The sequence below is a fragment of the Colletotrichum gloeosporioides genome (assembly GCF_011800055.1).
Source record: "Colletotrichum gloeosporioides strain Lc1 chromosome Unknown consensus_32, whole genome shotgun sequence".
Classification (NCBI taxonomy): domain Eukaryota; kingdom Fungi; phylum Ascomycota; class Sordariomycetes; order Glomerellales; family Glomerellaceae; genus Colletotrichum; species Colletotrichum gloeosporioides.
Genome location: NW_025544677.1, coordinates 357,380 through 373,264, shown reverse-complemented (window position 1 = coordinate 373,264; position 15,885 = coordinate 357,380). Strand labels below are relative to the sequence as shown.

Genomic DNA, 15,885 nt, shown 5'->3' with positions numbered 1-15,885 from the left:
TACTACTTCGCCCTGTCGGACGATATGGTCCGTGAAATCGACGCGTTCAGATCTGAAGATGCCTCTGATGACGACAGCTGAGTGGAGGAACGGAGTTACCGCGTGGATAGCTTCAATGGAGGGCAACCAGTGATGGCGGGTCGCATTCTGCCTCAATGCTCTTAGTGGATAGGGACGGATAGAATCAGGTTACCTCGACGTTTGGAAGCTCGAATAAAGACAGGATTGCCTCGACGTCTCGGTCCTTCCGTGAACCACGCCCGTAAGAAAGGTACGTCGAATGAGAGTAGCTTGAATAGGCAACGACGGCAACGGGTTGGTTCCTGCCTCGACGGATCAAATACTTTGGGATCAAATGAAAATCAAGTTCCCCTCAATACTTCAGTCAAATGAACCACGTATTTTCACAACGGGACATCAAAAGTTCATTCAGCCTCAAAACGGCTCCGTAGCTCGGTTCGCTAACTAGGATTCGTAGGTGTATCTATGACCCCGCGTCATCCCTTTCATCAAATCATAAAAAGCCATGCTCATACAGCGGCAAAACAACATGCTTTCCCCCACCTGCCCCGTGACATCGTCATCGTCGTCAACCGTTTAGTCTGAATCATTCCAGCGTCAGCCATTGTCCCGTTCATCACTATCACGGAGGGAAGCTACTCACTGAAGACGAAGTTGCCGTTGTCGTTGCCGATGCGCTCGGACAGGTTGCAGTCGGCGTCGATGGCCTCGCCGCCAAGGTTGAAGAGACGGGCGCGGAGGATGGGGACGTTGTCGCCGCCCTCGATGGAGAAGTGAATGTCCTCGGCGGAGTTGGAGTAGCCTGTGGTGGGATGTCTTGTTAGTGATGATTGTTATGAAGGCAGATATGCTGGGCAAAGAGCAAGTCTTAGATGAAAGGGTCCATCCGGTGAAGGAGGACGACGACGGGGAGGGGAGGAGCGTACCGTTGCCGTTCCACTCAAAGTGGCCGTCGTTGTTGCCGAGGCAGTTGTTGAGGTCGATCTCGGTCTCGTTGAGGTCGCCGTTCTCGTTGCGGAGGGCGGCGCGGAGGATGTGGCCGTCGTCGACGCGGATGTTCTCGGCGGAAACGTGGAAAGACATTTTGTGTGTGGTTTGGTTGTGGTGGAAAGGGGTATCAAAGGTTGTGTTTGCGGCTTGTAGCTTGTGGTGAGGTTGGAATGGGAGAGGAAGACAGAAGTGGATGTTGGGAGGAGGAATTGGGTTTATATATACGTCAGGGACCCGTATGTAAGAGGGCAGGTGAGCTACCTAGCTGCCACCGGGTCTATGGATCACGGAGGAGGGGCACAGGCTTGGCCGAGAAGAGAAAGGGGGCGTTCAGGGTAAGAGGGGCGAGAGGCCTCCATTGACGGCAGAGAGGATCAAACACGTGGAGGCAGGTGGAAGGGGAGAGCTACCTAGATGGTGGGAAAGGGCGGTCTTGGACGCTGTCTTTGGCGGGATGGCATGGGATGAGAAGGGGAAGGAGAAGAGGGTTCCCACTTGGCGATCGCGTCACGGAGGAGGTCACGTAGCTTGAGCTTGCATTCTGGGGCGGGTTGCCTCGTCTTGGTCTTGCCCATTGACTTTCCGTGTCTTTGCTGGCACAGTCTTGGCCCTGCCCTATAAGGAGAGGCAGGCAAGCTGTGCCGGGACAGTTGTGAGGCATTCCCTCGCGGTGATTCGGTTTGTTTCTGCCGCATGTCACTCTCTCATGCGACGGGACGTCCGTTCCCACCTGAGCTCCAGGAAAGCTGGCTACGTGGAAGCTTGGAGCCAAGAGCCGCAGCTTGGGAAAAAAGGCCAGCTCCCCGCCATGGACAGGGGTGAGAGCTATCCTTTGGTTGGGTAGGCTCGGGCCGGGGGGTGTTAGCTTTTAAGTGGGATGGAGGGGCAAAAGGTACGGGGCGGGGCGAGAGCAGGCAAGCTTGTTGTTTCGTGGGTTTCTGTGTCGTTGTTGTCGTTGTCGTCCGCCCTCGAGACCTGTCGTGAGGTTGCCATGGCGTGGGTGAGACCCCCGCCGGCAAGATGATGCCGAGAGCTCACGATGCGCGGTGCTTGGCGTGCGTGCTGCTTATGCAGGGCTCTCGCGAATGGGAAGAGGCGTTTGGGGAGGTTATTACGCGTCCTTTTTTCTTGTGCCTCTGCATCTCATCGTGTTCTGTACGAATTACGAAGGGGCCAGCTGCAATTGAGAGGTGCAACAATCCGGAAGGTTGTTCACGGCGTGGCTTGTTCGTTTAGGTAGGTCCGAAGTTTGGGCCTTACTGAGGAATGATGAGATGATTCATGACGGCCGGGCTGCCGCGCGCTTGTTTAGCTAGTTTGGCGGTCGAGACCACAATCCGAACCGATAGACAGAAGACGGCGTCTCGACCTTCTCTCTGCATGATTTGGTGAGAAGCAGCCCCCGTCGCCCTCCCTCGCGGCCGCAGATGTGAGACCTGAGCCAGGCAAGGCGAGACGAAAATGTCCCGAAAATAAACATAAGGTGTGAGGCGATGGACGAGACGGCATGATCACGCATTCCATGGGGGCCAAACGCGAGAAGCCCACCAAGTGGTTCCCTCCCCTCCTCTCTGTCTCCTTTGAGCTGCAGAATGAGGGGTCCTCAGAGCCGAAGCTGAGGTGGTGTTTTGCCCACGGATCGTCTCGGATTGCCCCATGACTTGGACCACCTGCGGTTCCATTCAATGGACCCCATTAGAGTGGGAATAATTACGGATAGGCTTGTTTTTCTTTGTCCTTGTTTGGATTGGAGACCTGGCAACGTGAAAGAGCGAGAGTCAGAGAGGGCGGGTAGTTTGAGGTCCGTGGATGTGGCATGTCGTCGATTTAGATGCGGTGTATCCGTACCTTGCCTTGCTTCGTAGTGGCTGGAGGCTGGCCCCGTCCTTTTTCTGCTTTATTTTATTTTTCTGCCCCTCCCCTGGTAAGGAGGGACGGGAGCTCCGGCCTATTGGGGTGATAGAAATGGCCTAAAGGGGTGGGTACGGGGGCCACGGGTTGCGGCTTGGGCCGGGTTGCCGTTTAGGAGCGTATTTTCTTCCATCTGGCGGCGCGGGGCGTCGGAGGGAACCTGCTAATGGGCAATAGCTGAGAGCCACGAGTGTGTGAATGGGCTGAGGCGATGTCGTTTACGCCTGGCAAAGGAGGGACGGCGCGTGTCGGCATTGGTTTGTGAAGGACGGCCAGCGTGGGAGTGGTGAGGTGTGTTTTGAGTTGAGGTGGTGATCTGTCGTTGCACAGGCCTTACAGGGTCGGGATGGAGGGGTTGGAGGGAGCCAAGGCGGGGCGGGGCGGGGTTGTGCTTCATCATAGGAGCGGTCAGAGGGAGCTGGTGTTTGGGGTCGAGGTTGATGAGGGTGATTGTTTTGAGCACCTTGAGGGTTTATAATGGTGTATAAATGGATGGTGATGGCCGGAATACTTTAGACAGGCCTAGTACCATCGCCCTTTGGTTGCGGCAGTTTGTTGTTGCGAAGAGTTGTGTTTGCACACCTACGTGGCGAGGCATCCGTCGCATCGGCAGTCAAAACAATGCCGGCCATTGCTATACACACATCACACCAAGGCACGAGAAGACAGTTTCGGCGTCTCAAAAGTTCATTGCCAAATGAGTGACTAAATTAGCCAACAGGTCCTTCCGTCAGAGAGAAAACACAATCCGCCGATAGCGCATCCCCGAACCATACCCCCATTTCCCGTAAAACAAAACTCATATCGTCGTAATCGAAGTCGAGAAAGACGGCTGGACGTTTCCGCCCCAGGCCGCCGTCAAACGGAAATGTTTGTCATGGCTCGTAGGTTGTCTGCTGGACGCACAGAGACGAACAGCTTATTTGCAGCCGGAGCAAGAGCAGCTGGAGCCGCAGTTGCCTGAGACATGGGGGTTAGCGCATGGTAAGGCAGAGGGGGAGAGACAAGCGCGCTGGCGCCGATGTCGTAATCGACGATGCAGCAGCAGCGCAGCCACATGGGGTTGAAGACGTACAGGTAGAAGCGCCGGAGCAGCCGCAGTCACCCTTCATTTTGATGGATTTGGTTGGTTGGAAGAGGTTTGAAAAGGGTGTTTGTTGAAGATGATGTGATGGAGTTGATTGATCGCGTTGTGGAGCAGACGAGACTCAGAAGAGAAGGGTAAGAAACCGCGCCCTTATATATCCGAAGAGGCACTCGGCCGTCGCAGGAGGCAGAGAGGGGAGCGGACGCTGGAGGAGGGGTCAGATGTCAGATGAGGGTGGCCAGATGGAGCCGGATCGGGCGGCCGTCATTGGTGGTGCGGCGCCGTTTGTGCTGTGACGGTGGATGGGTGGGGTTTGCGGCCTTTGTGCGTCGACGGCAGCCAGTCGCCCTCTCGCGAGAGGACGGGCGGGTGGTGGTCTGGCTGACTTGGCCTGGTCCGCCGCCGGGCAATGCATGTCCCATGGCGGGTGGAGGGGCGTATCGCCTCATCTCCTTTCGGCTGCTGGTGCTGCGCTGACCCCTCACATCGTCGTGTTGTTTCTGCGTACGGCGGTAGGTTGGTTGTCCTTATCGCTGGCCTGGCTGATAAGGTTCAGCAGGTGGGTTTGCGTCTTTTGTGCTTCCACGCGCCAGGATTCCACGAATTGGTTCTTCATGCAGCGTTTGCAGATGACCCTTGCCTGGCCTGGCCTGGTAAGCCTGGGCTGGCTGGCTCGCAGAAGATGAGATGAGGGCGTCCGTGGCACTCGCTGGCAGCAGCGACGGTATGTTCTAGCATCTGCGAGGCTCTCCTCGACGGCGCACCAGACAACAGATAGCGGCACATCATTCAGGCAGGACCCTGAATCTATCCAAGGCGGCTGACGTCGGGGCACCTGGGGGCGAGGAGGGGTATCCCAAGCAGGCACCAACTCTACCCCAAGCCTCCGAGCTTGCTGGGGATGGGTGGTGTGGCCAGTGGCTGTGACGTCTATCGGCAGCTGTGGCCGTCTCAGTTGCGGGTTTTGTGCGTGAATCCTCACCAGTCGTCGCCCTCTGGCCTCGGGCCTCTTGATCTAGCTGAGACTGGGCGACTCAATCTGTTCGAGGCATTTCTGCGGTATACGGCGAAACGGCGCAAATGGCACATGCTTGACGCAAAAAAGACTCCAATGCCCTGGCGGCGTGGCGGCGTGTCCGGTGAATCTTCAAGCGACTTCCAAGCGAGACGCTCGCGAAAAGGCGTCGGATGTCCCGCCTGGAAGAGGAAATTCTTCATCACCGCTTCTTCAGCAGCCACCTCAGCGAGAACCCCACTGCCGGTCCCCACGGCCAACGTTAACGTTGCGTTCCAATGGGGGTCGCATTGACCTCCGGTGCGTTGCGGCTTGCTCTTCGCCCGTCGCCCGTTGGCCGTCCCAACCACACTGGGATCGGTTGAGTTTGCCGTCCGCGTCGGAGTGCACTGCGGTATGTATCTCCCAGGCGGCGGCGTTGCTAGCTTCTGGCCGGCGCTGTCTTGACCGACATGTTGCCGGAGTAAGCCCAGGAGATAGGCTGACGGACCCTCGCGCGGGTGATGTCGGCGGGCGGGCAATTGTCGGGAACGTTTGCCTTTCAGCAACCGACTAGCGATAGACACGTGTGATGGACCCTTTTCCGTGACGTATCTCCGTGCCGCGTTGGTGACTTTGCATCATGTTTGGCATACAATCGCATTCAACTGGCTGCGGGAGTCGTTTTGGACCCCGTATACAGGCTTGGATTGCGTCTCGCTTCGCTTCGCTCCGTGTGCCGATGAGCCAGGCACAGAAACTTGCTCAAACACAGTTGTCTCCATTGGCTGATCCAGTCACTGCAAACTGCGAATGTATCGAGAATATTGGAACCAAGTCGGGAGGAAGCCGTCGACAGCTGCCTGTGTCATCCATATCGTCTCTTGCTGACCAGTGTGTCACTGTGCATCTATTTCCAGGGCAGGCGCCAGTCGGCAGGCTCTTCGGGTAATGATCGGCTGATGACATCGCCCCCACATGCAAGTTGAGTGCCTTATGTCAGCAGTGTCCGCAAGTCACGTGTCGGTGAGAGTCAGCTCTCTCCGATGATCATCGATAAGATCGACCCCCATAACAGTGTTTGTGACGTTGTTTCGGAAGGCGACGCTGCGCCAGACGCCATCAGGAGATAAGGCTTCCAGAATGGTATCCGAATTCATCGATCAGCAGTGATAGAAGGTGGCAGCCTCCAGCTTATTGGTACAACGGTGGCTCCACAAGAGCAAACAATCGAATCCGCCAATAGGATCGTTTTCGGAGCGACGTCGCAGTGATGGACAATCAACACCCGGATCTTGCCTTGTGCCAGCCTATCGACAGTCGAAACCGAATGAACACGCAAGATTCTCTAGTTTACAGCTCAATCTTCCACAAAGCCACGGCATGAAGCAGCACGGAGATCAACAGCCACGCACCTCACTCCCTCCCACTTAGCCTCACCTTCATCTTCATCCCACTCCGAACCGCCGCCCCCATCTTCATCTCCTGGAACGCCATGTCTCCCACCAGTGCGTCAAGCTCAAAGAACGTCGTCCGCGCCTCCCTCTTCCCCACCGGCACAGTCTCGAAATCAAACCACCGCGCCGTGAGCAACAACAGCACCCGCAGCTCGTCCATCGCCAGGTCCTGCCCCATACACGCCCGCGGGCCCCTTTCAAACGGCCTCCACGCAAACCGGTGCAGCGCCGCCCCCTCCGCCCCCAGGAACCGCTCCGGCCGGAACGCCTTGGGGTCCGCGAAGTAGGCCGGGTCGAAGTGCGACGCAAACTGGCACAGCGCGAGCATGAAGCCCTCGATGGGCAGCCGTCTACCGTCGCAGTCGAGGTGCTTGAGCTCCGGTGGCGCGATCCGCGTGCTGAACCCCACGGGGTAGAAGCGCATCGTCTCCTTGATCACGGCCGTCGTGTACTCGAGCTCGTTCGTCTTGGCAGGGTTCGTCCGCAGCATCTCCGCGCTCTCTTGCAGCCCCGCCGGGAACACGGCATCGTGCTCCTCCCGCATCTTCCGCATGGCCTCGGGGTGCAGGCCTAGCAACATCACTGTGTACGTGAACGCATCCGTCGTCGTGCCGTGGCCCCCGAGAAGCAGCGTCTTCAGACTGGCACACCGTCAGCAAACCTCGTCTTCTCCCACGCATCACCAATCAACTCACTTCACGACCAACAAGTCCAAAAACTCCCCCTTCGGCGGGCCCTGCTCCCCGCTCTGGATCCAGTCCGCAATGACCCGGTCCATGATACTCTTCGCCAGCCGCCGACTCGGCACCTCCCCCTCGTCCCTCATCACCTCCCACCGCTCCAGCACCGCCTTGCGAATAACCTCATCACTCCGCCTCTTTACCCCGCGGATCCGCCACCACTCAACAACCTTCCTCACCGGGTTCCAGCTCGTAATCACAAAGTTCAAATACTGAATCAACGCCCTCAGGTCCTCCAGCAACACCGACCCCTTCCCCTGCGCGTCCAACGACATCCCAAACACAATGCTCCCAATCACGTCAAAAATAGCCTTGGCCGCCTCCCCCTCTAGTTCAAACTCCTCCTCGCTCCTCTCCACCGCCCTCTTCCTCAGCTTCTCGTGAAAAACAAGCACATGCTCCGAAAACATGCTCAACATCGGCTTCACGTACCCCTGGCTGAACCCGCTCCCCATCATCCGTTTCCCCGCCTTCCACATCTCCCCGTTCACGCTCACAATGTTGTCCTCCCCCAGCACGGGGCCCATGAACTTGCCTACCTGCGGGTGCTTCAGCGTCGGCGTCCCTGTGAGCAGCCGCTGCGCCGCGTCCGGGTCCGTCACCACCAGCACCGGGTCCGCCAGCGGCCAGAAGTCGAGGTACCACGCCCCGGGCATATCATACCGCTGCGCGATCGCCGCCATGTACACCTGCGGGTGGCAGTTGGGCGGCATCGTCGCGGCGACCTCGCCCAGCAGACGCAGGTGGCCCCATATGAACGAGTGGCCCGGAGGGCATGGCTTATTCTCCAAGTCAGCTTTCCATCTCTCTTCGTCGTGAACGTCCGCCCCGTGCGTACCTTGTCCTTGTAGAAACTACGCTCCTGAATGAGACGAATGATAAAGTATCCCACCGACGCGACCCCGAGTGAAAAGATGACGAGCCAGTTCGGTACCCCAAACATGATGCTTCAGTAGCAAATGCAACCTTGCAGATCGAGGCTTCAAATCTTGACCTTTTTCACGATTAACCAGGGCATCCAAAGCATAAAAACAACGGGTTGCCATCACAGGGATATACATCAGCCCACCAACCAACGCCTCCCTAATCCTTCGTATTTCGTGCGTCGTACCTTGCGGCACAGTCTCGGCTCGCTTCCGTGCAGAACCCCGCATCCTATCATTTCCACCTTCTTGAAAAGGGTGTCGAAGCGGGCTTGGCTTGGAAGGGATGGATCGCTTAACTTTGAGTCAAAAATCGGCGTTGGTGGCTTGCATGCGCGGGGATTAGTCACCCCTTTGATGCGGCGTCTGGTCATGATTGTGGCTTTTGGGGCAGGTACTTTACTGTCTCTGATGCCTGTGATAGATTTGTCTGTTGTCCTTGCGGTCTCTTTGGTCTCTGTCATTCCTCCCATATCTCTTTTATCGTCTCGCTTGTCCCTATCGGTCCTTTTGTTTCTATCGTTTCTGTCGTCGTCGTCCCCCGTCATCGTCCCCCGTCATCGTCCTCTATAATCGCCGTCGCTTTTCGCCACTAGGTCTGGACTTCACGGGGCATAAAGGTAGCGACTAAGTGGTAGCAAAATTTCATCTATCTAGAGTAACGACTCGACGTTATCATGATGAATAGGTGATGTATTTACTCTTTTCTCCCCTCAAACTTCTCGCATCTGTTTCTAAGTTTGATGCTAAAGTTGTTAAACCTCCGCTTTTGTCGTCTCACTTATGCTAGTCCTGGGATTTCTATCGTTTCTGCTGTTTCTGTCGTCCGTCATCGTCGTTGTCGTCCTCTATCGCTGTCATCAACGTCGTCGTCGTCGTCGTCCTTCAGCATTAGATGTGGGCTTCACGGGGCACGAGGGTAGTGCTTATGAACCGAGTGGTAGCAAAAGTTCGTCTATCTAGAGCAGCGACTAGACTTATCGTGATGAATAAGCAATATGTTTGTTCTTTCCTCCCCTCCTCCAGCTTCCCCTTGTCATCCTCGTCCTCATACTTCCAACATCTGTTTCCAAGTCTGATGCCAAAGTTGCCCTGTATGATTCCCAGTCACCAGCTTGAGCTTGACATTCGTTCCAGCCAGTAGCTTGCGCGCATCCTTTGTCCACTGCCTGGGCTTTCCGTATTTGGCACCCAGAGCGATGACCTTGAGACAAGGTAGCTGGTTCTTGGACGCAGTGCAAAGAGCGGTAATCATCTTCTCGATCCCTTTCTTGTAGGCCATGACTTGGGGGTGGCTAGCTGTGATCCGGCCGTGGACCCCGAGCAAGGACCACGTCGCGTCGATAAAAATCTTCTCCAGTCGAGGAGCCAGCAAGTCTGGGAAGCTCGATCCCAAAAATTCAATGTTGGCTGGAGTGTCAAAGAAGCAATCGAGAGTGATACGGAGCTCTTTGAGATTATGCATCCGAGGCAGGCAAGTAAGGTGTTGAGTTGAGCTTGAGTTTAGGACCCATGTGTTTCCAAAGAAGCGGTTGTATCCTTGAGTGTTCAGGGACAGTTCCTTCAGCTGTGGACATGATTCTGGAAGGACTGCGTTGATGTCTGATCTCCCATTCCGGCGAGGGCTCTTGATGGAGGCTTTCAGTCGTCTGAGATTCGGGCAACGCCTGAGCAGGTGGCAGAGGCCGGTTCCGTCAGCACTGCTCGAATCCAGTGTCAATGTCTTCAGAGGAAGCTGAACGTTGGGAATGTCAGGGTCTCCAAGCGCATCCCACATGGGAGTATCGCCTATAAGACGCAAGTCGGTAAGATTGGTAGCGGACAGAAGAGGGGTGAGGACGCTGATCGGTTGGCCAAAGACGGTCTCCGCATAGGTCGGGAGGCTAAAGCCGGTGAGAGCGAAACTTTTCAGAGATGGAAACAGAGCTCTGCGAGGGGCGACGGCCAAGGACGACGGCGACGACGGCGACGACGGCGACGACGGCAAGGACGACGATAGCAAATCCAGGTATGCGATAACGACGCGAGTTGACGGACGACAATAGGAGTTGACCTCCAGCCTAACCTCTTCAGCCCGGTCAAGAAAGACGAGAAGCAGGGCAAGAACGCTGCGCGAGTTTTCCTTAGGGGATCCGATGCTGCACAGGGTTTTGCAAAGAATGACGAGGCTGCGGTCGGTGTTGCACAGGTTGGTCATGTTGAGCTGTTCATTTGTCCAGGATGAAACGTTCTGAGCCCAACGATCGAAACGGCCGCCGGCGACAGAGATGTGCGCCTCCCTCACGCAGTTGCGCAGGTTCGGATTCTCGATGAAGCTTCGGGTAAGGAGGTCGTAGGCCTTCATGTTGTGGATCTCGATCTTGCGGTACAACTCGAGCTGGGCGAAAGGGTACATCTGCCAGTTGAGGAGGCACAGGTTGAGAAGATCCCTCTTGCTCTGAAAGGCATTCTGGCTTGCGCATTTGACGATGCAGCAGATGAGCTCGTTGGGCAGTCGGGAGAAGGAGTTGTTCGTCATGGTGGCGGCGGTCGCATAGGGTCGTCTGATGTAGGAGATTCGTGGTCAGCAGGTAGGTAGAAGCAAACAGCGCGGCAGGGCATGGTACCTTGGAGTGGAAGAAGCAGACTCGAGACGTCGACTATTGTGCAGACGGAAAAAAGCGCGTTGGTAGAAGAAGAGAAGCCGAGTCGGGATATCGCGTCGACGAGGAGGAAGACTGTGTAGAGATCGTGATGAATACGCGTAAGGCGAGAGAGAGAGAGAGAGAGAGAAGACGACGGACAAAGACGACGGGCAAAGACGACGGGCAAAGACGACGGGCAAAGACAGAGGCGGCGGTGGGAAGTGGTGACGAGGGGTAGAGGCAGCGATGGGGAAAGACAGAAACAGAAAAAGACGACAGAGATAGAGGAAGGCACCGACGAAGATTCAGAAGGGGAAGGAGGAAGGTCGCGGTCGCGACTTGAGGTCTTGCCTTGTTGGGTTGTTGTCGCTTTAGGAAACCACCTGCCTGGGGAGGTCTCGCTGGCAACTTCTCTTTTCCATATTACAAGCTTTTTCCCCATCAAATATCCTTCGCAAAATCAACATGCGCAACCAAGTCCAGGAACCATCTTTGTATTTGGGAGATGGTCAAAACTCCACGAAAAGGGGTAATCCAGCTGCGCACCATGAGAGATGACCTTTACCAACACCACGACCGCATAAGACACGCAAGTCAATGGAACCCCGAGGCCTACGGAAAGCTTAGAGAAGTCAAGTGCCATCTGGTATATGAGTCGACCTGTCTTGACAGAAACCAGTCCCTCTGCTGTCCATACCCTGCGGTCTCGATCGAAGTCAACAAAGCAGCCGCACACCCACGTGGTTTTTGAGCCGCAGAGGCAAGGTCTTTTCCATTCCATAGGTGGCCAATACATTGATCAAATCTAGACGTGCCTCGAAGGAAAACGAAAAAGAAAGCCCCAGAGCCTCGCGACACAATGGGTTGGATTTTGGTACAAGAGGGGCTATCCGACGCAAGCCACATCACCCGCGAAGCTTCACCCGCATCTTCTTCTCCCCCCTCTGGGCCCGCCAAAAGTTCGATGACCGAATCATCTCCTCGCACCCCTCCAACACCCAGCGCCACTTGTTGACAAACAGCTCCGTCACCTCCCAGTTCATCGGGTCCCAAGGGTCTCCCCACAGAATCATCTCCCCCTTCCCGGACGGCGCGTCTCCGTCGCCAATCATGTCAAGGCACAGCTCCTCATCGTCATAGCTCCCGTCCGCCTTGATAAGGTTATCTCGCATGCGCGGCAGCGGCAAAAAGTCCAGCCAGGGATGGTGCACCACCGTCAGCTGAGTCTCCGTCGGTCGCAGATACACCGGCACGCTCCACACCGTCCGCTCGTTATACCGCGGGTCCGTTCCGAACGGGGACACGCAGTCGTCGTCGCAGACCATCGGCATCGTGATCCCCAGCGTCTTCATGTTCTCCATCAGCCCCCGGAACAGATTGAACTGCACCAGCGGGATCAGCGAGTCCGACATTGGGTCCGTCCCCGAGTGCATCGCCTTCATGAGGAACAGGTCGTACAGCTCGTCCATGTCCTCGTCCTGCAGCTCTAGCAGCTGCCGCCTGCGTCCGATGTACGTCAGCGCCATCAACGTCGCGTGCTTGGCGTATAGCCGTTCCCCGTTGGCCCTCGAGCGCCTCGTGCTAGGGCGAGAGAGCTCCATGGCCGTGGTGTACATGTACGTCGCCGCATCGTCGCTGGAAGGAGAGGTATCTTCAGAGGCGGTGGAAGACGACGAGGTCTTGCGCGGGACAAGGGCCGTGGACTCGGTCGGCGAGATGCTTGTACCAGCGCCCCGGGCCGCTCCCTGGCCTTGGCGCAGTCTTTCCACCTTCCGTCGCTGTCCTAATGCGTTTCGATGTCCGCGTTAGTGAACCGTTTCAACTCTCATTCCATCTCGAGGCCATGATAAGCAGAGGGCATGCGGTGGCGGGGCACCACGAAGGGAGGCACCGTAAGCAGGTTGCATGTGCTGGGTGCCACTTACTCCACGTGCGCTGATTGAGCCTGTTCTGGATCTTCCTCCTCTCGGCCGCGCTTGTCTTGCCCTTCCAGTTGTCCTCGCTCGAGACCACGGCGCTCACGGCTGGTTGCACCATGCTCGACAGAGCCGGGTACGAGCTGGTGATTGCAGACATCGCGATCGATTGAATGCTGCTCAAGGTGTGTATTCTACCACTTCTCGATGAGATGATGCGGAAATTCTGATGGGAAAGCACAGGGAGAAAAGTCCCAGATCTTTCCGCGGCTGAGGACGAATCCGCGGGGATTCGGACTTGGCTCCCGAACAAGGGATTTACACTTTTGGGTTAGACAGTCGAAAATCTGGCATGTTTCCAGTTAGCCTGGATCTATCTGACTTGGGGCTAGACCGCGCTACTGCCGTCAGATAGATATTGTCCCTTTGAGATGAGCCTTACACAGTATTCGGCATTATTGCTCAGACTTTGCATTTTGTGCGCGCTACAGTCGACTCTGGCATCATCGTGGCTACGGCTTGTCGACAGGCGCTCAAACGACCTGCTGGACTTGGAGATGGGCCATCATCAGTCTGCCCACGCATTTCCTCGATATCTTTCCTCTTGGACCAGATTAGTGATCCTGTCAAAGCCAGACAGCGCTAGACAGCTCTCCCACGTGGGAAGCCAAACCATTTCTGTCAGTTGCACCTCGCTCTCTCGTGTCCGGTGCATTTTGTCCGTTTGGCCACTGGGCCTAGAGCTGAAAGGGGCCTGACGCGGCCGTCGACGCCTTTCCCCATTTTACTTGCTTTTGCTGCTCCATTGCCTGTTGGGGTGCAAACACCTCCCCGGGGCCCAATCACGAGGCTTACCAAGTGCGCCTAGCGTTGCGTCGTGCGACGCGAGATGGGATCTTCACCAGTGCTGGGGGTGGGCAGCACATCACATTGCGCTAGCGGACAGCTGAAGGCAGGGGTCTGATTTGACATACAGTGTAGGCGCACTGGGCTGGGCTTGTTGCATAAGAGAGGGGTTTTCTTCGCGTATTCCAGATTGATCCCCGGTGATACGGTTCTGGGGATTAGTTTGATGTGGCTTTTGCAGCCTGCCTGGATGTGGGTTATGACATACCTGGATTGCAAGCTCGCGGCAGAGCAAATGAATGATGGAATCTGCTGCGCAGCTGCGTCCTGTTCCAGATGAAAGCCACGCGAGAAAACCATGGTGGGCTCACCGCAACTTGGTTCACGGCTTGGCGACATTGGACAGAGTCGGCTAGAGATGTATGGATGAAGGTATACCGAAGGATTTGTCAAGTAAGCCCAACATGCAGTACCGTTGGCGACTGTTCCACGTGCTGATGCGCAAGGTTAGAGAGTTGTTGATATGAGTTCCACGAGCGATGTTGTCATCCGCGAGGGGCATGTTGTCATCGGTTGCTCCCGGCAAACCAGACATCCACAGACCTAAGAGAGCTTTAACTGGCTTACACATAGCCTACTTTTCACATAGACATGCCAACCAATTCTGGAGTTGAGCATAGCTGTAATAAGAATAATATGGTGCTTTGCCTGGTCAGCTAGTGATATCGTCTGGATGGAGAACTCTGCGTAAAGACCTTGGAGTGGTATTCTTGATTTAATGGGCCACAGCATACGTCCGACTACAACGTGTCATGTCTTCACTTTAGTAGGCTATTCAGCTCGAAATGCAGACGGCCAGATCCTATTCGGAGATCAGGTGTTCGACGAAGAACGGGTGCATCACCTTGCGGAAGAGAGAAAAGAGAACAGCTGCATGCCAGGCAAGGCAGAAGATCACGTATAAAGACTGAGATGGCATTGCTGCTAGAGGCTGATTGAAGTCACCAGCGAGGCACAACTTCAGTCCATAGCATCCTATTTCGGCGAACCTCTCCGCCCCTTTTGCAAAGCCAGGCCATCTCTCACCAAAGAACAACCCTCCTGCCATCCAAACCAAGCATCCGGAACCCCAAAATGAAGCTCCCCAATACTGCACTCCTCTTCCTCGCCGCCCACCTCTCCCTCACCTCCGCCGGCCCCGCCCCAACCGCAGCCGAAGAATGCGGCCCCCTCGGCGTCATTTCCTCCACCGACGCCGCCACCCAAGCCGGCATCAGCCCAGCCGACATCCGCAAGTGCAAGGAACACCTGCTGTCCCTCGTCAGCCGCCGCGCCGCCGCGGATGCCACGGACGCCACGGTCTTCGCTCGCGACTGCTGGTGGGGCGACAACTACGGCTGCACCGACGGCTACTGCTGGGAGAAGTGCAACCCGGAGAAGGGCCACTGGTGCTGGACAGCGTGGGGCGACGGGTTCGGCGACTGGAGGAAGTGCGAGGGCAAGGGGGAGTGTGAGCCTGTGAAGAACTCGGCTTGCGGGCAAGGGAATTGTGAGAAGTGCGGGTGCAGCTGTTGAAGCTGTCGTCACTAACAGCATCATGTGTTGAACGGGGGTTTGCGCGGAGCTTGGTGGTGGATTTAGGGGGTTCGATTCTCTGGGTTGGGTTTAACTTGAACCATCAAGAAGTGGTTCTACTTTCACTCGCTAAATTGATCAAGAAAAGAAATGAGAGTTGGGTTTTACGGTATTTCATTTCATGCTATGATGCCGCTGATGCAAAAACCCTCGCCCCAGGGGGTATGCTTTAATGCTGAAGATCTCACAACTCCACCAACACCGGACCAATGACTTCAATCTAAGCAGTATCGCAGGTAAGAGAGCCGGCACCCAGGTCGTTGCAGATGCCCTTGGTAGTGACGCCCTATACTACAGTCAGTCTGGGCGGTTCCCATCGTTGGGTGAGACATCAAACTTACGTTGCAAGTCCGGGTGCACGCCTGGAGGCGCTCGCTGCACGCCGACTCGGAGAAAGTGCAGCAGTTGAAATCGGGGTTGCACTTGCCCTGGGGCTCAGGGATGGCAACCGCCAGAGCGGCGGTGATGAGGGTGGCGAGGGCGAAGAAGTAGCGCATTTTGACTGTCTGTTGGAACGATTGACTGGTGGTGATCAACTGTGGTAATCAACCAAAAGGGACTCAAAAAGAAAAGACTTGCTTTATAGATTTTCCAAGAGAATCGTCCAACTCGGCGGCGATATAATCGCCTGCTATCATGCTATGTACTACTGACTCAAGACAAACTCTTTTAAATTGTGGACATTGAGATCACCGACCAATTGGTCTCGTTCTGCGACGGTGTTCATCTGTACTCGCGTTG

The 15,885-nt window shown here is 56.0% G+C and overlaps 6 protein-coding genes across 6 annotated transcripts; 1 reads left to right on the top strand and 5 right to left on the bottom strand.

The window, feature by feature from the left end:
• Window positions 1-656: 656 nt before the first annotated feature.
• GCG54_00007151 (Cyanovirin-N-like) lies at window positions 657-1,104 on the bottom strand (the record flags this gene model as incomplete). Its single annotated transcript, XM_045407138.1, has 2 exons — window positions 657-823; window positions 948-1,104. 2 exons carry the CDS (start codon window positions 1,102-1,104, stop codon window positions 657-659), a joined length of 324 nt encoding a protein of 107 aa, XP_045266059.1.
• Window positions 1,105-6,419: 5,315 nt separating this feature from the next.
• GCG54_00007150 (putative sterigmatocystin biosynthesis P450 monooxygenase) lies at window positions 6,420-8,143 on the bottom strand (the record flags this gene model as incomplete). The annotated part of the gene is made up of 3 exons (XM_045407137.1): window positions 6,420-7,101; window positions 7,156-7,985; window positions 8,039-8,143. 3 exons carry the CDS (start codon window positions 8,141-8,143, stop codon window positions 6,420-6,422), a joined length of 1,617 nt encoding a protein of 538 aa, XP_045266058.1.
• Window positions 8,144-9,171: 1,028 nt separating this feature from the next.
• GCG54_00007149 (uncharacterized protein) lies at window positions 9,172-10,641 on the bottom strand (the record flags this gene model as incomplete). The annotated part of the gene is made up of 1 exon (XM_045407136.1): window positions 9,172-10,641. One exon carries the CDS (start codon window positions 10,639-10,641, stop codon window positions 9,172-9,174), a length of 1,470 nt encoding a protein of 489 aa, XP_045266057.1.
• A 1,011-nt stretch (window positions 10,642-11,652) lies between these two features.
• On the bottom strand, window positions 11,653-12,823 carry GCG54_00007148 (uncharacterized protein; the record flags this gene model as incomplete). The annotated part of the gene is made up of 2 exons (XM_045407135.1): window positions 11,653-12,530; window positions 12,673-12,823. 2 exons carry the CDS (start codon window positions 12,821-12,823, stop codon window positions 11,653-11,655), a joined length of 1,029 nt encoding a protein of 342 aa, XP_045266056.1.
• A 1,820-nt stretch (window positions 12,824-14,643) lies between these two features.
• GCG54_00007147 (uncharacterized protein) lies at window positions 14,644-15,084 on the top strand (the record flags this gene model as incomplete). Its single annotated transcript, XM_045407134.1, has 1 exon — window positions 14,644-15,084. One exon carries the CDS (start codon window positions 14,644-14,646, stop codon window positions 15,082-15,084), a length of 441 nt encoding a protein of 146 aa, XP_045266055.1.
• A 280-nt stretch (window positions 15,085-15,364) lies between these two features.
• GCG54_00007146 (uncharacterized protein) lies at window positions 15,365-15,641 on the bottom strand (the record flags this gene model as incomplete). Its single annotated transcript, XM_045407133.1, has 2 exons — window positions 15,365-15,430; window positions 15,486-15,641. 2 exons carry the CDS (start codon window positions 15,639-15,641, stop codon window positions 15,365-15,367), a joined length of 222 nt encoding a protein of 73 aa, XP_045266054.1.
• Between the last annotated feature and the right edge of the window lie 244 nt (window positions 15,642-15,885).